Below are 23665 nucleotides of genomic sequence, written 5' to 3'. Positions count from 1 at the left end.
ACTAATATGCATCACTCTTTGTGCCCAGCTGATTAAAAGCTTCTCTCATTACATTATTGTTTTGGTATCCTAAAGCACAATTTAGATTTTAGTCAAATCTTTCATTTAAAAACACAAAAATATTTTTTTCCAGTCTAAAAATCAATTCTGCTTTATAATTCAATCCAGATCTCATTGACACTAACCGCTCTTCCAGTTAGGGTGGCACAGCTTTAGATCTCTGCAGGTGCGAGCAGGGTTCTTCTTGGACCCCTCTGGGCTGCGAATGTTCTCAATCTGGTTGTTGAGAGACTTGAGAGTGGCGTCGACCTCTGCATCGTGTTGACGGAGATTGCCCGCGGCCTGGTCAGCCCTCATGTACCTGAGAGGGTCTGGGGACTTTTCTGTTTGACCCAGACCAGCAAAGGCAGACATGTCAATGCCAGGACCAGGGGGACCAGGAGGACCAGGGGGTCCGGGGTTTCCAGGGGGACCCTAAGAGACAAAAAGAAAATGTTTCTTTTTATTTAGCTTTCCTCTTTACTTATGTTTTCCTAACACACTTCTGGATTTTTATTCCACTTCTAGACAATTATCTAAATAAGGTCTTTGGAATATAAAGGTGTTCATTTATGCCAGAATTTTTCCACTTCTGTTCTGAAGATTCTTCTGTGAGATGCTTTATCTCTGATCTATCTGCTGTGTTCCTCGCTCTTCAACATCCTTTTTCTGCACTAATGTTCTCTAAACCTCTTCGCAGAATTTTATTTGGGGGTAGCATAGTGAAAGGGTTTGAAGGCAAATCTGCACTACACATTTACTGGCTGAAATAAAAAAAAGAAAATTCTGGAGCTATTTCCTTCTACTTTACAAACAAATACTACTTTGTGTTTATCCATCACATCATGTGAACTTTGTTTCTGCAGCATGGCAAAATGTAAAAAAAAAAAAAAAAAAAAAAAAAAAAAAAAGAAATCATGTGGTGGAAATAATAATTACATTAGAGGGAAATTAAATGACAGTTTTTGGTGCCGTTTTCAGAGTCGCCAGCACCATTAACAGCACCTTTACTTGTGGATTTTTTATTAGGTATATTATTACCGGTTTGTTTTACGTTTCCTTGGCTCCTGATATAAGCTTTTGATAATCATATTTATTTGTCTGTCAAGCTGTTTAATTTTTTCTGCTGTCCCTGGTATCACTGTACAAACTGTATATTCTATTTTGTAGAAGCTAGAGGCAGAATGAAACAAACAAACAAACAAACAAAAAAGAAGCTGGAGGGTACTTGAGAGTACTTACAGCAGGACCCGAGTCTCCAGTGCGACCACGAGGTCCAGGGGGTCCGATGGGTCCTGGTAAGCCATTTGAACCATCTTTTCCAGCAGGACCAACAGGTCCAGGTGGTCCCTATAAAGGGAGATAATCCTTATCCCAACATTTAACTAACGTGGTGTTGTATTTAAACAGATGTTTTGTTTTTGTCAACATATAATGTATCATTTTATATTTTAAATCTGAATAATTTTTAATTGCAAAAGTTTCAGCTGAGTTTGTACTCACTCTTTGCCCAGATGGCCCAGCAGGTCCAGTGGCACCCTGGTCTCCAGGCTGACCCTAATGCAGAAAAGAGGCAAGAAATTATACCATGAGTATAAATAAAGGTAGAGTTTGATACAAAATGTAGGATAAAATGGGGATTCCTACAGGTGGTCCAGGAAGACCCTGCAGACCAGTGAAACCTCTGTGTCCCTTCTGTCCTCGCTCACCGGCCTCTCCACCTTCACCCTTATCGCCACGTGGTCCTTGCGGTCCCTAAGAACAATGAAAAACACCCTAATTATTATACCAGTAGGTTTAATTTCAGTTCACAGTGGATCATAGTCCAACCATGTAGGATACATACAGGCATTCCTCTGGCACCAGCTGGTCCTGGAGGTCCAGATGGTCCTTGAGCACCCTAACGAACAAAAGAAATGGTAAAGAGATTTTTCTACTACCACTTAATCATGTTTAGCATAGCTAAGTATTTTCTACAACACACTTGTATGTGTGTACTCATTAGGTTTAAAATATTAAATTCACACAGTCCTTATTATGTAAATTAGAAAAGCGATTAGAACAAATATTTGAGATATCTGCCAATGATAAATTATCCTGCTACCCTCCATCAGATAATATGTTAATCTAAATTTGGCAAAAAATGATATAAACATCAATACTGAATGAAAAAAAAAACAGAGCTTGTTTTTGATTCATTACTTACAGACTCCCCTCTGTTTCCCTGTTTCCCAGTGGGACCGACTGGCCCGGGAGCACCAGGAGCACCTGGTGCACCAGGTGCGCCAGCAGGACCAGTGTTGCCACGGTCACCCTGCAGTAAAAAGAGTTCACGTTGCAAAACAGAACAGAGGGATGAAAAGAAACAAAACATTTATTAGTCAAGTGAGGAAAAAAAGAGGATTTTAAATTTCCTAGTTTAAAAATGGTAAAAAGGGATAAAAGTATTAATTAGAAAACCATTACTGCATAAAAAATCTCCGAAGAGAACATGTTTCTTGCCTTTCACATAAATGCAATTTGGACTCCTCCCTCTCGCTAACATTTTATTGTAGTACAATCAATATCCAATAAAAAGCCCTACATAGTAACAGCTTTTCTCTACGGTATAAACGCCATTATCAGCAGGACGTCATTGTATCTTTCACAAATTGTCAAGGAATGACCCAAAGAAGATGAGAGAGCTAAAGTGTTCCTCTGACTCCTTAGGTTCGAATATAATGGCCACATTCTAAAGAGCCTGAAGGTTCCTTTAGCAGAATCCCACATTTTCTTTGTTTTTTCCCCCCCTGAATAAATCAGACAATGACAATGATAGGTGTGCATTTAATTACAATGTAATGGCCGAAACAAATGTTTGACTCGTTACAATTCATGTTTTCTACCTTAATTCCAGGAGAACCATCTCTACCAGGAGGTCCATCAGATCCAGGGTTGCCCTGTTAGAGAAAATTAAAGTGTTAATAGATTCAGACCAGGTGTCCTGAATAATTATCAGCTGCATAATCAGCCCGGCTATAATCGCACCTAATAATAGGACATAATGCAAATGTATGAGTGCTGAAAACTGAGGGGACTGAGGGGACATTTCTTTAAACTGTATGTTGTAAGGTAGGAATTTAAATCCTGTAGTTTTTTTGTCTTTTGGCCTAATTTAACTCTGGAACTTTTAAAAGGATTTTTGAAACTTTGATCCACCATTCAAAAGTAACAAAAATGTTTTTGGACATAAAAAACAGCAAACATAAACATCAGTGAACATATTCAAGTTGGTGGGTTGCTTTCTTATCAGATTGCATTTTCTTTTTGTTAAGAGGAGACTTAATAAGATTCCAGTTCCAGATCACAAGTCAGCCCTATGGTTTTTCTAACGCGTTTTACATAATTTGGAGTCTGAAACTACAGTGTGGATTTCTGATCTGATCCAACGCATGCTCTAGGGTAGTTAGTTTTTCTGACCTCTCTGCCAGGCTCTCCAGCAGGTCCAGTAAGCCCAGGTGGTCCGACGGGTCCAGGGGGTCCACGGTCTCCAGGACCACCAGAAGCTCCCTGCTTTCCAGGCTCACCCTAAGATGAATAAGAAGAACTCTTTATATTAACAAAATGTCGTTTATGGTAAATGTTAAACAATTAAAGAACTCATTGATTTGCAAGTATTTCAGCTTCTGCTTTTTTTATTCTAATATCATAAAAAAAAAAATAATGAAATGAAGCTAAAAACCTTTCCCAGACTAAATAATTTTTACTTCAAAATGCTTTCATGTTCTTGCTTTTGGTGGAATAATAAAAAAATAAAATAAAATACTACTTAGAACTTTGACCTTATTTTAGGTCCATGTTAATAACCCTTAATTTATGGCCCAACAAACATTGTTTTTTTAGTAACATTCGATCCCTTCAGGTTTCCGACTGTTCCAAAAAAGGAACAACATCCATTACAGTAAGATTAGTGAAAATACTCAAATCATTCTGCTTTTGGGACCAAACATTCTAAAACATCCATCCATCCATTTTCCTTCACGCTTCTCCCTGCTGGGGTTGCATGGGTTGCTGGTACCTATCTTCAGCTGTCAATGGGAGAGAGACGGGGTACACCCTGGATAGGTCGCCAGCCTATCGCAGGGCAACACAGAGATAAAGACAAACAACCATTCACGCACACAATTTAGAGAAGCCAATTAACCTAACAGTCATGTTTTTGGACTGGGAGGAAGCCGGAGAAAACCCATGCATGTACAGGGAGACCATGCAAACTCCATGCAGAGAGACCCTGGGCTGGGAATCAAACCCGGAACATTCTTTCTGCAAAAGCAGCAGTGCTACCTAATGTTTCACTGAGCAGCCCACGTCCATAAAAATAGTAATCAATCCATAACCACATGGAAATTACAGTTTTGTATTAAATCTGTATGAAAGGTAGTTTTTGGAGTACACTGAATGAATGTAATGCAATTGATGCAACTGCTTTTCCTTAGATAGAAAACTTTGAAACAATTTGACTCTATGATCTGGTAAACTGTAAAGTGCCTTGAGATGACATGTTTTGTTAATTGGCACTACATAAATAAACTGAATTGAATTGAAATTAATGGAAAAGAAAATTTAGTATTATCCAGATCTACTGAACGAACCTTAAGAACACCATTCTGTCAGTTAAAAGCTCATTCCTTGCTGAGTTAATTCTGATTTACTGGAATCTCATTCATGCACACAAGTGAATAATTAATGGTGAGGACATGCCTACTGAGATGCTGAAAGTAGGGGAAATGGTTCATGTCATATATCAAAAAGAGTTGGTTGTAAGCAGGGGAGGCTCTTCAGTCACATGTCACAGATTAATCTCCATCAGTTAGATACGTTAGGAAAAAAACGCATAAGTTTGATGTGACACGGGTTCCACCCTGATAAAATAGGACACTGCTGATTGTCAGTCCAGAGCACTTCTGTTGATTTAATGAGTGCCAAAACAGTTAGTATGTAGCTCATATGGCAGATGCAGTCATATTTATTCAGAGTCCTGATGGAAGGGTTGGTGCCTCTGAGTCCTCATCAAAATTTTATTTCATTTTTTTGAGACATACACTCTCCTCTCTGCGCTTCTGTTAAAACGTTTACATTTCTTTTGAAGATACTTTTATTTCTATTTAAAAGGCCGATTTGTTCACAACGGTGAAAGAATCAAGCTGAAGTCTCAATGAGGGCTGAGTGGGTTGATGGCTGCTCTTTGATCTAAGAAAGGACAATAAACATCCTGTATTCAGAGAAAAAAAGGCTCCAAATATTTGAGCCCATTTAAAGTTATTTTTCATTATTTCTTTGTAAGGAAAATAACCTTATTTCCTTTACAGACAAGTTAAAAACCATTTTATATTTCACTCGTAACCATGTTTTCTAAGTAATACTTGATGCCTCAGATAATTGACTCAGTAGTGTCGGTTGATAAAATTTTTCCTGTTTTATAAATTAATCAGAATGAGAAGGCAGGACAAAAGAAAGCATGTTTGAATGTTTATTTTCACTGCATTTTGTTTCAAAATGATTGTCAAAATTTGATTTTGATCAGCTGAATAAATGTTAACTCCTTTGCCTTTCCTATAAACATCCTAAGGTTTTATTTTGTAGTCATAAAAATATTACTCACAATTAAATAGGTATTGTGTTACTACTTATGGATAAATTGGTTTATCACTTACAACTTCCTGTTTTTGGCTCTAAAATTAAATCATATAATAATATGCAACCCTGTGTTATTTTTAAACTAAAAATATGGTTTTACTATCTTATTTTTTTATTTGTTGATAATAAATGTGTTACAGATTACACATATATTTTATGAGATGTAATTAAGCTCCTGAATATATGGAAATGTTGAGATGGTTGGTTTGATTTGACTAAAATCTTACCTTTTTATATTTATAACTATACTGTGTAAACAAAATCAAGGTTAATACGTTATTTAATGACATCAGTGATTATATTTCTTGACTGAAATTAGCATTCTGTATTACTACTCTATGATAAATATTCAAATTCTATTTTTTTTTTCTTCATAAGCTTATTGAATGAATGATGTCTTTAAATGTGTGTGTTTGGAGATGTGATTTCATGTTACTTACAGAAGGTCCGGGGAGACCAGGGAAACCTCTTTCTCCTCTCTGCCCAGGCAGACCAACAATACCACGCTGACCGGCCAATCCCTGCGGACCTGAGGGACCCAGTGGACCCTAAGAGGAAGATAAAGCCAGCAGAAAGCACATACAGTACCATGAGTCATCTCAAAAGGTTTAAAACCATGCAGTCATTATTTCTGCTAATAAGTCACTTCCTAGATAAGTGATAGTTGAATATCTTCGTCACTATAGGACCAACATTTTATTCTCAATTGCACTTCAAAATCTTTCTGGTCTACATCATTCTCAGCTTCGGAGGTCTCTCTGTCAAAATGTCTTCCAACAGAAGTTATGTTCAAAAAGGTGAACCCCTGAATTTAAGTGACAGCTGAGACACACCGTTCAGCACATAAAGCCTTGGATGTGCTAATACTGACTCAGGATTTCATATACAGGATGAAATCTTTAGGAAGAAATGGACTCAATACAGCTCCTTTTTGTTTGAGCCCCCTGCCACCACCCCCACCCCAGGGACTCAACCTGTCATTATCTTGACAGAACTCGTCAGCATAACTGCTGGTTATGTGTGTCGGTGCAATTCCGAGGTAAAAGCCTAGGGTTCCATCCTCACACTGTCACCAGATTCTGCAGAATTCTGGAGTCCTGATGGACAATGACAGCTTTGTGTGTTTATGGTCTGCATGTGTATTACCGCTAAAATAAGCTGTCTGGCTTAAAAGGAAAACACAACAGTGACTCAAGATGCAGCATACAAATAAATCTAAGCATTTCTTCTCTTTAGCCTCACTTTAAATCACACACCTACTGCATCAGAATAGAATATGGGAGCTACAGGAACCATAATGCTGTTTTCAGCATAACAAGGTCATATATTTCTAGATTAGGGAATAGGCCTTTTAGACCACACTCACAGGGGGTCCATCCTCTCCAGCGTCTCCCTTCTCTCCTGGAGCTCCTGCAGGTCCCCGTAGTCCAGGATCACCCTGTCTGCCTGGAGGTCCACCATCTCCTCTCACACCTTTTGGTCCATCTTTACCAGGAGAGCCAGCAGGACCTGGGGGTCCAGGGTTGCCCTAAGAGGCGTTTGAATAAAACGTGTAAGGAAATAACCATCATGAGCATACATTCTATCACATTTCCATTTGAAGGGTACAGATAGTGGAAAGAAAGAAGTTGTTTTTAATATTATGGTATAGCTAAATAATTTAAAAACACATTATTATAAAAAAAAAAAAGTCTTGCTGTTGTGAAAAAAGAAAATAGCTCCTGAAATGGATGTGGGTGTCGGATCATTGGGGTTAAATGCTTTACAGCTACTTCCTAACAGAACAACAAAACAGGATAATAAAATTAATTTACTATTCTCTTTGCCTGAAGATCACATTTTAGACTTCTCGTAAACTGACAGTAAAAATCTATTTTCCTTTGTTTGATTTCACAAAATAAATATCAAACTTTATGAACTGAACACACAAATGGAGAAATGATGGACAACATCACCGACAGACAAGCTTTCCTCTTTCTTTAAACATGTGTGCTGCACCTGACAAGGTGAGACTTCAGCCCTATTGTCAGTGCATAAGGCTAATGCAACTTAGGAGACTCAGGAGATCAATTCAGTTTCAACAAATATTAAGATATTTGTGCATTTATTTCTTTGAGATTAGAATATTGCAACTTTTCAAACACTTTTCTATTCTAATGAGTTTGATGACCAACTTATCAACATGTACCATAGATATCTAAACATATGGCCCTGACTTAAACCTGGGGTTCTCTGCCAAAGCTTTACTCTTATAAAAAAGTCATCATTTTGTCATTTTAATCCCTCTTAAAGGTATCACTTTATTACACAATTTTTTGATAAAAGCTGCTTTGGATAGCATTAGCTCTGTTAAATATTTCTGTACCTTTAATAATTTTGTAGTCCAATTTAATTACTAGTTTCCATTTCCACGTTATACAACGCCTGCTGCTATGCTCTTCACACTTCTGGGGTGTCATTTTTTTTCTTGCTTGTTTTACTTATTCTCTTCTCTCTGTTGTTCTACTTGATGTCTACTCTTTTAGATGTAATGTTATAAATAATGCCATTTCTTTTCTAAACTAAAAACAAGTGTTAAACTAGTATTGTGGTAAAGTGACCTAAACCATGGACTTACATTGGGGCCAGGAGGTCCAACTCGCCCAGCAGCTCCAGGGAAACCGGTGGCACCCTAACAGAACATTCATTTAAGGACAAATCAGTATGTTAGTCACAAAATTATGCTTCTAACATGTGTGAGCATCAAGCAGAAGATAAAACACAAACAAAAATAAAAATGTTTTCAGAAATACACTTACAGGGGGACCCTGAGCACCACGAGCACCTTTTGGTCCAGAAACTCCAGTAGGACCCTGAAAAAAAAGAAGCTCTAAATCAGAATCTGACCTTTGTATTTTTTTTTTTTGTAGTATTGTTTGCCTCAGCTACTATTCTTCTGGCTGGTGAAGCAAAATCCTTTACAAGGTCAGCCGTCACCCTGACATGCTGTTTGCCGTCTATGAATGTCAACAAATGGATAAAAAAAAAGGTTCCTGCTGGATCAGTGCACACATTGTCCCTGAGGAAGTGACTTTGTTGGTGAATATTGTTCAAGTCTACCAAGACAGACAATTCCCAACTGCAGCCATACAGCATTTTAAATGACATCTTTATTTTTCTACATCTGAGCAAAGCTAAATGATGCAGATTATTAATTAGGTTAATAAAAACACGTACTGCGGGTCCAGGGGCACCGGATGGTCCTTGTGGTCCAGGTGCACCAGCATCTCCTTTCTGTCCAGCTTCTCCTTGCTCTCCCTTAATTCCAGGCTGACCATCAGCCCCCTGGGAATAAATACAAGGATGTGGATATTTTTAATTGTTTGTCTCTCACTCAGCTTTTTCTAAACATCCCTTAAAGGATCCTTTTATTCTGTCTGACTGTTTCTGTGTGCATGTCCGATACAAGATTGATTTTAGAGAACAATAGCAAAATACTGTTCATAATTATACCATTTTAATTCCATTTATTATTTCAAGTTAGTGAAAATATTTAGTTGTCACTAAAAGATATATCAGCTTTTTTAACATGATGCTAAAGTGAAAGAAATGACAAATAAATGGCTTTCAAACATTTTCAAAAGTAATACTATTTAACAGTATGGTCCTTATTTATGTTCAGAGTCCACATAATTTATTTAAAGACATAATTTGTTTTTCTATTTTTTAATTGCAAAAAGTTCCCACAGAATGGATGAGGGCTGGCTATGAACATGACATTTAAATCTAACTGTAGATTCCCGGTAACGGTATGGGTCTTGATTTTGAAAGGACCCTTCTGGCACAAACAAATGCTTTGGTAGAAATAATTCTGTAAGCCAGTGATTCCCAACTAGGGGTACACGCACCCCTAGTGGTCCGTGAGTGCATTGCAAGGGGTACATGACAATATTTTACTTCCTAGGGAACAAAATAGGGTTGGGATATACACTATATTGCCAAAAGTATTTGCTCACCCATCCAAATTATTGGAATCAGGTGTTCCAATCACTTCCATGGCCACAGGTGTATAAATTCAAGCACCTAGGCATGCAGACTGTTTTTACAAACATTTGTGAAAGAATGGGTCGCTCTCAGGAGCTCAGTGAATTCCAGCGTGGAACTGTGATAGGATGCCACCTGTGCAACAAATCCAGTCGTGAAATTTCCTCGCTCCTAAATATTCCACAGTCAACTGTCAGCTGTATTATAAGAAAATGGAAGTGTTTGGGAACGACAGCAACTCAGCCACGAAGTGGTAGGCCACGTAAACTGACGGAGCGGGGTCAGCGGATGCTGACGCGCATAGTGCGAAGAGGTCGCCAACTTTCTGCAGAGTCAATCACTACAGACCTCCAAACTTCATGTGGCCTTCAGATTAGCTCAAGAACAGTGCGCAGAGAGCTTCATGGAATGGGTTTCCATGGTCGAGCAGCTGCATCCAAGCCATACATCACCAAGTGCAATGCAAAGCGTCGGATGCGGTGGTGTAAAGCACGCCGCCACTGGACTCTAGAGCAGTGGAGACGCGTTCTCTGGAGTGACGAATCGCGCTTCTCCATCTGGCAATCTGATGGACGGGTCTGGGTTTGGCGGTTGCCAGGAGAACGGTACTTGTCTGACTGCATTGTGCCAAGTGTAAAGTTTGGTGGAGGGGGGATTATGGTGTGGGGTTGTTTTTCAGGAGCTGGGCTTGGCCCCTTAGTTCCAGTGAAAGGAACTCTGAATGCTTCAGCATACCAAGACATTTTGGACAATTCCATGCTCCCAACTTTGTGGGAACAGTTTGGAGCTGGCCCCTTCCTCTTCCAACATGACTGTGCACCAGTGCACAAAGCAAGGTCCATAAAGACATGGATGACAGAGTCTGGTGTGGATGAACTTGACTGGCCTGCACAGAGTCCTGACCTCAACCCGATAGAACACCTTTGGGATGAATTAGAGCGGAGACTGAGAGCCAGGCCTTCTCGTCCAACATCAGTGTGCGACCTCACAAATGCGCTTCTGGAAGAATGGTCAAAAATTCCCATAAACACACTCCTAAACCTTGTGGACAGCCTTCCCAGAAGAGTTGAAGCTGTTCTAGCTGCAAAGGGTGGACCGACGTCATATTGAACCCTATGGATTAGGAACGGGATGTCACTTAAGCTCATATGTGAGTCAAGGCAGGTGAGCAAATACTTTTGGCAATATAGTGTACTTTGCTTTGTGAGGACCCAATTGAAAAATATTAAAAGCTTTATCAACCAAAGTAAGTTCTACGTATAAATTAAAGTTCACCTTCAGCTTTGACACATCAAAACCAAGCAGAGGAACAAACTGGATGTAGAGAACAGCTGGGTATCAGCTGTTTTCCACACTAAGCTCATCAAAGCAGCTAATTGGTAAAACTAATTAAGTGACTATAATTGACTATAATTTTTGTTCTGTATTTTGTTCCCAGTTCCTCAAGTTAAAATGTGATTATAAGAAAGTTACTCCGAGGAGCTTTCCATTTAAGATGGAAAGCATAAAAGGCCTAAGAATTTAATGCTCAAATTAAAAGATTAAGTAAAATAGTTTAATAATGTTAATAATCAGTTATTGTTCGTTCCACTTTTGGACAATCATCAGTACTTTTGACTGAGAGGAGAACTCATGGTAAGTCAAAAAAGGTTGGGTAACGCTGCTCTAAGTGATGGTTGTATGATTTATGCTCATTGTTCTGCTAGAAGAGGACCTTCTGTCCAAGAGTTTAATCTTATAAAGTCTAAAGATTGCCAACACCATTTTCACAGAGGAGATGCTGTTTTCAGGACAAGGTGAGAGGTTTTCTGCCACACCTCTTCATATGTAGGCTGGAACGGATAACTTTTGGTCTCATCTTACCAGAGTATTTCCTCTTACGTTCATGTTTACGGTGTCTACACGGTGTCAAACTTCTTATAGTTTAAACAGCAGCCTTCTTTTTTCCATTTTTCAATAAAGGCCATATTTGGAAAATATAAAATTAAGCTGTCGATCTGCCTTGTAGCTCAAGTTCTTAGTTACGTCTAGGAGGGTTTCCAGATATACATGAGTCTTTACATTTTTGGATGATAGACTTTAGAGTGCATAAATCTTAGAGGATAGCTTGTATTGGTCTATTGCGTAAACTCCATACAAAACACATTAAGGTTCCTGGCATTAAGGTAATAAAACAGGAGACAGCTCAAGTGGATCAATCTTTTTGCAAGGCCCCGTGAGGACAGCAGGAGATGTCTTTCTTTATCATTTTATTTGATAGAAACTTGATTAGAAATCTAGCAGCTTCTAGAGTAAAACTGACACAAGCTTTGAAATAGTTGGAGAAGATCTTGTTGTTTATTTTCAGTTGTTCAGGTGAAAGGCTGTGATGTTAAAGTATGTAAATTGTGAAGTGAGAATATTTACAGGCCTTGCAATGGTATTTAGCCTGACATAAAATCGATATTTAATCATAGTTGTATTCAGCAGGGGGAAAAAAAACCTTGAGATGAATGTTGTTCTAACAAATGCGCTGATTTAATTAATTTGGAAGAAAGTCGCTTATGAAAACAATTCATCTGATTTCTGTCCAGAGTATCAAAATAAAGAAATGACAGAATTCCTGACTTTTGACAGCCCTCCAATTCATATCTCTCCAAGTAATTATACAGTAAGGACAAAGAAAGAGTAATTTAATTTGAGGAAAAGATTGACAAAGGCAGCTTCATATTTGAGTGTTTTCAGATAGTGTCAACAAAAGAGAAAAGATGTGTCAGCTTGATGTCATGGTATAATTAGACGTCTGTCCCTATTTGATGGAAAATAAGTTAATAAAGTCTTATTTCAATAGGATTAAAAATGCTACATTATTTTGTATTTTTTTCTTAACACAGGGAAATAAAAAAATGACTAAAGTAATTTTGTAGCCTGCTTTAATACTGAGGATCATAAGTTTTAGGGAAAGGTTTCTACTTGGTGCATTAGTATATATGTGCAGGTTAATACATATAGAAAATCTTTCAAAGTTTCTTTTAAATCACTTTTTAAAATAAAGGCTAATACATTGGTAAATGACCCACATTCAACTGTGTTCCAGATAATTTAGTTAAGAAAATTAAGTTATCTATTTTTTTGCTTAAGAATATCCCCTAAAGCCTGATTATTTAAAATGTTTTGTTTCATCTCCTCAATAGTTGGCTTAGTAATGCATAACTAACAGTAAATGTGATTTTATTAATAAGCAGGGTTGATTACAATTTGCATTGCTTTTTGTGGAAATAGGATGTATAATCGCAATAAAAACGTATAGAAATAGAACACAGTGTTCATTTAGTATCTCACTCTCAGTATCTCTGTGTATTTTTTGTCCTATTCATTTTTGTTAATAAGGATTGATTTCACTCCACTGTTGCCACATACCTTTTAAGCTCAAAGAGCACAGGCGCTGCAAAATCAATGATTCAGTGCATTTAGCCAGACCTTCTCACCGGTAACTTATGGTAAATAATATCTGATAATATTCAAATAAAGTTTAGACTGATCACAACTAGATGTAACACCAACTGTGAATTTTTTACTGATTTGAAATCAAGTTGAGTCTAAAAGCTATGTACTGTATATAGGGAAAACATTTTCTTGAATTTCTTAAGCTGTAAATACACTTGTAAGAGAGTTAAAGACAAATTTAATTAAACTGAAAATAGGAAGAGCTTTTTATAGCAACCTGGTTTCAGTAATGATGAACATAGTTGTGTGTTTATATTTGCAACCCTTGTATGATCGGTTTGCACCTAGAGGGGTGCAGAAGCTCATTATGATCTTATAAACATCCTAAATCAGGAGTTTGGGCAGCTTTTATCAGGTGAAATTACAAGGTGTCAAACTGGACATGATTAGGTGTAAAATAATTTACCATCAAAATGTCAAAAAATATTAAACCAAATAGAAGCTTTCTTAGTGGACTGTATGTATTGGGGATAGATTTATGTAAAAGATTCTCCATATGGAAAGGTCAACTATATAATTGTTATCTTTTTTTTTAGGTTTTATACTAAGACATTAGTGCTGACACCTGCTATATATGTGAAGTAATGAACCTAATTTTCTTAATTCAAGCTAGTCCCAATTAACTTAATAATGACATTAAATAATCAGCATGTTCCTTCGGTATTATTATTCAGATTTTAACTTTATTTATTTCAACTGTATGTTGAGTGTTAGCACCAAATGCTTAAAAAAAGGATGTCTGATGTGTCGTTCGGTGATTGGAGTGGCATCAGGTAGAGCGTCTAACATTTTCTAAGCAGTCATAAAACATAATAAAATCTATGGGGAACAAGAAGCAAGGCGATAAATGGAAAATCTATCCTGAGTGCTGGTTATCTTTAGGCCCTCAGGCAGCACTGCAGCACAAACAAAACAATCCTGCCCATGGAAAGCACATCAGACTTCAGGAGCTTCTCAAGGCAGTAACTCAGAGCTTCCTCCAGTAAAATAAAGCAGCTAAAATATCCAAGATGGGGAGATGCTGATATTAAATGCCTCAAGTGTTTAATGGAGTAAATGTTTCCTTTGAGATTATGGACTCTGTATCTGGACATTGTTTTTTTTTATTGTTTATTTTTCCCATCTTCAGCATTGGCTGTTGTTAAACTGCTTTATAATAAAATTGTTGTTAATGATGATGATGATGATGGTGGAACACTAATCAAAACAAAAACATCAAAGGTAACAGCATCCTTTATAACTGACCAAAACCCCATTTAAAATATATAAATATAAAATATATAGCTTTTTATTCTTACTAACTTTTACACTTTAAATGTCACATATACATTTTTTTTTTTGTGGTAATTTAGAAAAAGATCTGTTTCAGTATTCTGCCCATAAAGCTAATATGCTGGAATTAACCCAAGTATCGCCCAGATGGCATTAATCGCTAGCCTGGGTGCCAGTCCGAACTTAGTCCTGCCCACAAGGTTTGAGTTCGAGGAAGTTCGGTCTGGCTCTGCTCCATAGTAGCGCGAGTATTAAAGCCCACTGTCAGGCGATCCAATCAAATTGTCAGGGCGGGCTTTATACGATGATGGACAGATGATCAAGAGTAACGTTATCAACCACGTGACCAATGCGCGCATGGGTGACAACAATAATGGCTGCCACCGGAGAGTTTGGGTGAGTAGATTCTGCTATTAGGTCTGTTCTAGAAGATATCGACAGCAAATTAATTTTAAAAGAGGAACAGAGAAACGCGATCAAGTCTCATCTTCTTATTCTAGGCGTGAAACTGCACGCTTTGATTTTTGTGGACAACAACTATGCCTCGCTTAAGATACGTCACGCACTCCGTTGCTCTTATTGGTTGTAGGTCTATCCAATTGAGTGCAGAGGCATTTTTTTTCCTGGTTCGTTCAAAACACGCCCCATAATCACAGCTCTATGGAGCAGTATCAGACTCATATTCTGACTAGAATTGAGTCGGACTACGTCAGGCTAATTAATCGCCCAATTTAACGCGAATTGTGAGGCTAACTTTTAAAGTTGTCAAAGCACCACTAATGCTGAACTGTCACTACAATATCTGTTAGTTGTAGTTTAATGTATTTTAGTCAGAAAACTCTGGACATAAAAGAACATTGAGATGATGTTGAAAACATCAGATTCTGAAGACAGTAATTCTTATTGCCACATTGTCAGACAGGACACCACAAAACAAAGAAAGCATCAAAGTGTCTACACTGACCTGCCTTCCATTCCTACATAATTATATCAAAGTGGGAACATTTCACACTTTTAGTTTTTGATTTTTCTTGCTCCCAAACATTAGATCTTTGTATTATTAACACAAATAAAAATAATTTCTACACTCACTTAAAGCCTAGCACTTAAAGTTATTTAACAGTTGTTCTGTAATATATCCTTTTTCAATTGTAGTTTTGAGTTCGTAAGTAACATTTTTCAGCAAAAGTAAATAATAAGATGGTCTTATTTGTGTTTTGAATCAAACTTACAGGAGCTCCAGCAAACCCAGCAGGCCCAGGAGGTCCAGTCTCTCCCCTGTCACCCTGAAAGCAAAAATTAAGAACACTTTACATTATCCGGATATACAACGCTAAAAAGTACTAGATTTTGGAAAGAGGCCCTGGACAGTTTATTTACTATCTCTTTAATATTATTTAATACAATCATCATAAATTATGACTCTTAATAATTATTTTTGTTAAATGTCTATGATGAGGGTCTTTTTATTCAGATTAAAACATCTGAAGCTAAACAACTAAACAACACTCACAGGTGCACCACGAACACCAGCAGGCCCGGATGGTCCAGCAGGTCCAGTTTCACCCTACAAGAATCACAAAATCATCACCAGGAGTACACATTTCATGCAGTCAGTGATTGATTTCAGCAATGAAACGCCCTAACTATATATTTTTGTGTGTTTTTTACTCACCTTCTCACCATTTGGACCAGCTGGACCAGGAGGACCAATTGGACCAGTAAGACCCTATAAAGTAGATGGGGGAAAAAATTTAAATCAGTAACACTGTGATCTCAGAAAAAAAAAAAAAGACGGATGTTGCTTTTAACAATGTTTTCTTTAATATTTCTTTTTTTTTTTATTCCAAAAAGTTTAAATAAGTGACACTCCCGTACTCTGGCACCATCTTTGCCGGAAGCACCTTCAGGCCCTTTCTCTCCAACATCACCCTGCAGGGAGTAAAGGTTTGAAAAGAAACAGTCAGTCACCTGTCATAGAAATAGCATCAAAAACATGGTGCAGGTCTAAATATATATATTTTTTAATCCATAATCCAATCCCAGCTTACTCTGTCTCCTTTGGGTCCAGGAATGCCTGCAGCACCTCTCTCTCCTGGCATTCCCTGGAGGCCGGGTGGTCCCTGAGCTCCTGGACCACCAGCAGGTCCAATGGCTCCCTGATAAAGATTGTAGATTAAAGCAGATGGCTCAGTGCACCTTCAGCATTGAGATAAGATTCTGTTGAATAACTCTCTGAAAGCTTCAGCAGCAGGTGTTTACATCTAATTAAAAATGAGACTTCTCCACTTTCAGACACATTTCCGATTGTTTTAGCTAAAACCTTTCATTGGTTTGGAGATACGCAAAGAGAAACAATGGTGATGCCTGAGAGAAAAAAAAACATGACTGTCCAACAAACGACCAAACTCTTTTTTTTTTTGAGGTTTTACCGCATTTTTTCAACAGTAGGCTTACAGGAAAGGGGGTATGAGAGAGTGGGAGAGACATAGACCACTGTTCCGATCCCGGGTCAGCCACGTTGAGGGCTAAGGCCTCTGCACATGGGTCATGTGCACTAACCACTGTACCACCTGCACGCCCAAAGGACCAAACTCTACTCTGATCTGGTTCTTTTTATTCATGGCTATCAGAGTACTGACAAAATAATTGCATTTGATCCAAATCACGCCAAGGTAGAAGGGATTCTTTTCAGGGTTAAAAATAAAGTAATTTTTATATAGGTCAACTTTATTGCTGTTTTAGCAGAAGGAATATTTTGTCCGGATAAGCTCTATTCAACAGATCAAAGCCAAACCTAAAACTTAAAGTAAACTTAGTCTTTGATTTTCTGAACTGGCTGCATCAGGTCCACTCCTGATCAAAACTGATTGTTCTGCAGCTTCAGATGCAGACAGCATCTCTATTCTATCTGATGCGGTTATGGCTGAGAGGATGGCTCTCACTACAGTAATGTTTCCTGTGGGTACCTTCAAGCTACTGTTTATTCAAGGCCAAGTGGTTGACGTATAGAGCAGAGAGGCTTGTGCAATAAATCTGCTTCTTTTTTTTAATACCACCTACAGAATGTCTGTTCTCCCCACCCCCCACCCCCATCTCCATCATCACACTCATGCTGGCTCTAATCCTCATCCTCTTTATCCGCTCCTGTCTGACCTCACAGGAAGAAAATCTATAAACTGGGATTAAAATCTGATCTGAAAATAAACTAAAAGATAGATAACTGCTATTGCTGTGAGCTCTTTCTAACCTTAATGCACTAGTGACAAACTGCTGCCGTCAAAGAACTTGAAAAAGATATAAAAATTTATGTTTTAGTTTAAATATTTACTAATAAATATTAATTTATTCCTGAATTTATAGGAAGAAAATAATGAAAGCTGGTAGTTTTGGATAGTGCATATGGTGGTAAATAAAATGTCAGGGAAAGGGAATGATTTATTCATTCAAGAACTAAATCAATCCTGTTTTGCACATTTGATGGATTGGAACTTAAAAGTCCTTTATCCGTAAAACAGTTTTTGCTTGTGTTAAAAACTATGCAGCTTTGATGCTTTGTCAAACTCAATTCTGATTATTTTTTGACTCTATAGGCAAAGAAGAAAGTGAAAAAAAAAAAGTTAATCACAAATCTATAAGCTATAATTTAAGAAAGAGCTGACACTGAGTCACTATGGCACCGCAGAGTTAATTCCCTTTTCTGAAATGAAAAGCTTGTCACCAGGAGGACAGAATGGGAGTGCTGTTTCATGACCCAGAGGTAATCTAGACATCCATTAGACTGTCATCTTCTGACAAATCACCAGACAATTAAGATCAAGATTGGGATAAACTCCTCCTTTAGCCGCTTTTTTAGGGAATCACTAAAAATCAAATAAAAGAGGTAATAAGTCAGTCAATCATCTCCTCAAATTGCTCTGTGTCTGTTGTTATGAGCAATAAAGATACTTAATAAGATGTGCCAGCTGCATAGGTACACACAATCCAAGCCTATATACTTAAAACAATCATCTGCTGAACTGACCTTGGGTCCATCAGTTCCAGGAGTTCCAGGTAGGCCTCTGGGACCCTGCAAACCCTGGGCACCAGCAGCTCCTCTCTCTCCAGGAAAACCACGCTCTCCCTGAAAAGGAACACACCAACATTTGAACTAACATCAGTGACACACAGAGAAATAAACTGTTGACCAGAAACACCTTGAGCTGTTTTCTAGTAGGATACAACTAAAAACTAAAAGTTTTTTTTCTGATCAGAACAATCATAAGTACACACTCTTTAGTTTCATGTTAGTGAACGAGAAACACTCTGTTAGCTATTTCTAGTATTAGGGAGGTGTTTATAAATGATCTAAGAACCGAGATGTAAGACTCGGTTAAAAAAAACAACAAATAATTTCCTGCAACAGTCTCTTTTTTTTAGAACAGCTGAATAAAAAAAAGTTTACGGTTTAAATCAAAGGGTCTTACTCTGGGTCCGGTAGCACCAGCAGCTCCAGCCTCTCCTGGAACGCCCTTAAAAGACAAACAGTGTAAAGTTAACAGAGGAACAGGTGGGGTAATTAGAAGAGTGTAAGCATTGAGAAAATTAGCTTTTTGATTTACTTAGACTAAATAGTTAAACAGAGAAAAGATTGGAGTTTAAGATTATGTTAATGTTATGGGAATAATTTTGACAGAATTTCCTTGATCATTTTAAAATACACAACAATGAAAAAGTGATAAACTAGTTTCTTTTTTTTTAATAATTTCAAACATAGTTAATCAGAACCTGGTCATAGTGAGTGTATCTTAAGTATCTGACACGGCCGAACTTTCTTTAAGCTCATGACAGAAAAGCAAGCATGCTTCTCCTCCTGACATGATAGTTTACATATATCAGAATCAGAATCAGAATATATATATATATATATATATATATATATATATATATATATATATATATATATACTAGTGCTGTCAAAATTATCGCGTTATTAACGCGTTAACGCGAGGCCATTTTAACGGCGATAATTTTTTTAACGTGAGATTAACGCTATGTGGTTTTATGGTACAATTTTTCCAAGTACATCCCGCTGCAGCCTGCGGGAAGGCGGGGCTATTTTCCCCCAGTCTATGCATTTCTCATAGGCTTCTAGAGCGGAGCTCCTCAAGGGAAAAAGACGCTCATACACTGGGTGACGCTAGTGCCTTTTCTTTAAGCCCCACCACCAACAAACAAGTTGAGTGTCTGGTAACTAGTAGCAACCTGAAATACGCTGAGAAAACTGATTACTGAGGTGAAATGGAATCTCGTAGCAGCCCTCTTGCCGTCTGTGTACGCAACAGGTCAGTATCGCGTGTGTGTGTGTGTGGGTGGGTGTGTCTGTGTGTGGGTGAGTGGGTGTGTGTGTGTTCTCATTTTTGTTAAGAGGCTGAAAAGTAACTTTCTAGAGAGCATAGACTACCTTCATCTAGTGATGTCGGTCTATTGATTTTGATGTATTGATTGAAAATTGTTCATTATTACCTTGGTTAATTAACATCTAATGTTAACTCTACTGCATTTTATAGCGGTAGGGTAAAATGCTTGTCTTTGTTCAAAAGACTGTATTAACTGTAAAGACTGTCTTTTACATCAGCCTGTTTTCAGGGCCTTTTTTTTGGCTACATATTTGTTATTTTTTGCTACATGCCTCCCCATCTTCTTGCCATATGTTTCTATGGCATAAATCAGTATCTGTGACCTGTTTTCATTTTAAAAAAAGAACATTGGCACAAACCTAGCCTGTATGTATTTTTTTGTATGTCATCGAGAGTATTTAAATGATTTTCAATCAGGAAAAAAATGTGCGATTAAAATGCGATTAATCGCGAGTTAACTCAGGCATTGATGCGATTAATCGCGATTAAAAAATTTAATCGATTGACAGCACTAATATATACACATCCAACTACACAAGATAATAAAGATAAAAAAAAGAATAAAAAAGAGAAGGTATGGGCAGCAGCCATCTACTTTTTCTGGCTACAGGAAAAAATTACTTAAAACTGAGCAAAAAAAAAATAAAATCCTAAAATGCAGAAAAAAAAAACTATTTTTGCGAGGTAGTCTTTGGCTTCCCAAAGCCTTTTGCCTTTAACTAATTGCCGAATAGAAATTTCTAAACTTTCTATTTATTTTAAAAATGAACCGAAATGTAAGTATATTACAAATTAGTAACATTTATCATAATCACTGTTAACACACACGTTAGGCCCAGTTGTAGCAGAAACAAAAGCTTGCTAAGGGTTCTCTAAGTCCACAATGAATTTTTATTAACTGCACATCTTGTACATAATAAAAAAGGGTTTGTGGCATATTTACAACAATGGGCGTCAATGGGTTAAACTGCTGCAGGAAGGTAAAAAACTGACCTGTGTGCAAACTAATAGTGGCAACTTGTGAGGAAACAGTAAGTTAACAGGTATCTAGGTCTTGTTTTTATTTACATATAGGCTAGTGTTAGCACTGCAGCACAGTTAGCTGCATCAGGCGTCTGGAAACTGTACAATTTAAGACTAGCAAAATAGTTCCGTTTTTTTTTTTTCTGTGTCAACTGTCAAATATTATTGGAAGTAGATTCTTGAGCACTGTTTAAGGTATTATTCACCACTAATCGGCTTTGTTAAGTCTACATATCAATCAAAACACATGTTCACTCATGCCATACAACTGAATATGCAAACGCACACACACACGATAAACACATTTCCCCCCACAAAGCTTATTATCCTATGCCACAGGTTACTGTGTAAAGTTTTATTGCATATGTCATCAAAAAATTGCACCTACCTGGTCTCCAGGTTTGCCTCCTTCACCAGGAGGGCCAGGGGGTCCAGGGAGACCCTGTGCACAAAATGGAAATACTGCTGAATCAGCACTTTTGTATGCATAAAACAAATAAAATATGTTGCATGTCTCTTTAGCTCCACAAACATCTGATCTTAAATAGGTTTCAGTGGTTTTTCTTCTACATAGCTTTGGAAATGTTATACAGAAATGTATGGCCATTTACACCAAAAATAAAACAGATCAAATAATCATAACAACTTCGATAGTCATGATGAGGTAGTAAAAAATTGTACTTTATGGTTAAGGCTGAAAAAAAGTTAAATTCTGACTTTAGATTTAGAAACGGGTTAAAGCAGACAGACTAACCTGGAAACCGGAGGGACCGGGCTGTCCTTGCTCTCCTCTCTCCCCAGCAGGGCCCTGAACACAAATTCATTATTCATTCATTTTTACTTTTTACAATCCAGATAATTTAATGTAGATCATGTAGACTTTAATGTATAAGATGATGTAAAAAATAAAGTTGCTACTCCCTTAAACATGGATGGTCAAAGAAATGTCTTTTAAGGTGAAATACATTTTGTTGCCTTGAAAATTACCCGTTTAGGTGGATTTATTTTCAGTAAATCAGTTTGCCATCACGTAATGCTAAAACATTAAGCGTCACGGATTCTTTGTTCCAGACAGTGCTACTGTAGAGTCAGGCAGGGGAAACTGAGATACTGAAGGGTGCTTCCAAATGCAGACTTAGAAAAGGAATGGATACCATCAGTGTTGAAGCAGTAGTGAGTCAGATAGGGGAGATAAAGTTACATACAGCAGGGCCAGGGGGTCCAGCTGCACCCGTTTCTCCATCCTTTCCAGGCAGACCCTGAAGAGAAAGTCCATATAGATATGAGTTCATTGAAAGCCAAAGCGGAGGTTATTAACTGACAGACATCTTGGAGATATAACTGAGCTTTTTTGGCAAAAGAAGATCTTTGAAATGTTTCTTTTAAATAATGTGGGGGTGCATTTTAAATACACAACTCCATTCAATATAAAGGCTGAGCTCTAAACTGCTAATCTAAAAATAGTTGTGTTGAAAGCCGTTTTCTATAAATAATAATTCCTTCAAACTTATTTTCTGTAACAGAAATTCTGATAAACACTTTATATTAAAAATATACGACACAGGAAACATGATTTGTTTCTAAAAATAAACCCAACAATACATTTTGAGGTAATTTTGATTATTAAATGCAGGAGGAGACATCAACTTACTCTAAGACCAGGAGCTCCAGCCAGTCCTTTCTCACCAGATTTTCCAGGTTCACCCTAAAAACAACAAAAATATGAAATACCTGCAAATCAAAATGCCTCTGTGGCTACACTCAAAGCTGCACCTATTTTTAGAGGGGAGAGGGTGCATAGGTTTATGCAATGCAGGAAGGCAGATGGTACTAATCCAGTGTACAGTATGATTTTGTTTAAGGATTTTTTTTCATACAGCGCAAATAAAAAAAATCTCTGTGCACTATGCTTATAAAAATATAATGATCTGATAAATTAGCTTGCCACATAGAGGACACTTTCAAGCTAAGAATAAAACAGAACAATAGAAATATCCTTTATTGTGCTGAAGTGGGAGAATTTAGCTTGTCAGCGACAAAGGTAACAGACAATAGAAGCTTAAAGGCAAACAAGATTATTAAATATAAAAGAGAACAAGCAACAAAAAGAAAAAACTAAAAGAAGCATAAAAAAGGAAAAAATAAACATGCAATACTCACAGTTGCTCCCTTTGGTCCAGGGAATCCCATAACACCAGGCTGTCCTCTGGCTCCCTGAGGGCCAGGGGGTCCTGGACGTCCATCCTCACCAGGAGCTCCCTGGCAAAAACAAAAAAATTCAGAAACAATATGAGATGATAGTTAAAATGCTTTAAATGTGATTAAAAAAAAAAGTTGAATGTTTTGCGCTGACAATGTTAGGACAGAATTTAAACAAAGTTGGAAAATGTCTGAGCTGAGTCAGAATTATTTGGTTGGGAGGTTTAATGTACATTCTGTAGCAATAAATACTTTATAAGCAGGTGAATAATGGCTGTGTCCTACAGCTATGATTGAATTGAATCCTGTTTTATATGAGATATTAAAAATAAAAGATACAACACATACGCCTACACTGTAGGCTTATATTGTTGCTTATGAAAAAATATAAAACATTACATTTTGTTTCATTCCTTTGCAGATGATATTAACATCTGATTTGTAAAAAGAAAAAACTAGCAGTTCCTTGCGTTTGTGGGGCTGCCTAAATAACTTAAAAGCATGTAAATTAAACCTTCTTTGTCTCTATTCTCATTTGGATAAACTGA

General features: G+C 37.4%; 1 protein-coding gene across 3 annotated transcripts in view; it reads right to left on the bottom strand.

Moving 5' to 3' along the window:
* The window catches only part of col2a1b (collagen, type II, alpha 1b), a 68212-nt gene that overhangs the window by 2794 nt on the left and 41753 nt on the right, over positions 1 to 23665 (bottom strand). For all 3 annotated transcript variants that reach the window (XM_038293442.1, XM_038293366.1, XM_038293522.1), the window contains 25 exons: positions 23079 to 23177; positions 22570 to 22623; positions 22124 to 22177; positions 21673 to 21726; positions 21307 to 21360; positions 18963 to 19007; positions 18521 to 18619; positions 16548 to 16655; positions 16375 to 16428; positions 16172 to 16225; positions 16010 to 16063; positions 15729 to 15782; positions 8932 to 9039; positions 8514 to 8567; positions 8333 to 8386; positions 7082 to 7243; positions 6156 to 6263; positions 3499 to 3606; positions 2925 to 2978; positions 2246 to 2353; positions 1886 to 1939; positions 1687 to 1794; positions 1543 to 1596; positions 1282 to 1389; positions 186 to 474 (listed from right to left, as the gene is read on the bottom strand). In XM_038293442.1, coding sequence (XP_038149370.1) covers positions 186 to 474; positions 1282 to 1389; positions 1543 to 1596; positions 1687 to 1794; positions 1886 to 1939; positions 2246 to 2353; positions 2925 to 2978; positions 3499 to 3606; positions 6156 to 6263; positions 7082 to 7243; positions 8333 to 8386; positions 8514 to 8567; positions 8932 to 9039; positions 15729 to 15782; positions 16010 to 16063; positions 16172 to 16225; positions 16375 to 16428; positions 16548 to 16655; positions 18521 to 18619; positions 18963 to 19007; positions 21307 to 21360; positions 21673 to 21726; positions 22124 to 22177; positions 22570 to 22623; positions 23079 to 23177 — 2152 coding nt within the window. The remainder of the gene's footprint in view (positions 1 to 185; positions 475 to 1281; positions 1390 to 1542; positions 1597 to 1686; positions 1795 to 1885; positions 1940 to 2245; positions 2354 to 2924; positions 2979 to 3498; positions 3607 to 6155; positions 6264 to 7081; positions 7244 to 8332; positions 8387 to 8513; positions 8568 to 8931; positions 9040 to 15728; positions 15783 to 16009; positions 16064 to 16171; positions 16226 to 16374; positions 16429 to 16547; positions 16656 to 18520; positions 18620 to 18962; positions 19008 to 21306; positions 21361 to 21672; positions 21727 to 22123; positions 22178 to 22569; positions 22624 to 23078; positions 23178 to 23665) is intronic.

Source organism: Cyprinodon tularosa, unplaced genomic scaffold (genome assembly GCF_016077235.1).
Source record: "Cyprinodon tularosa strain WSP-4 unplaced genomic scaffold, ASM1607723v1 ctg10, whole genome shotgun sequence".
NCBI classification, from domain to species: Eukaryota; Metazoa; Chordata; class Actinopteri; order Cyprinodontiformes; family Cyprinodontidae; genus Cyprinodon; species Cyprinodon tularosa.
The sequence above is the reverse complement of the archived record's forward strand: the minus strand, read 5'-3'. Positions and strand labels throughout refer to the sequence as shown.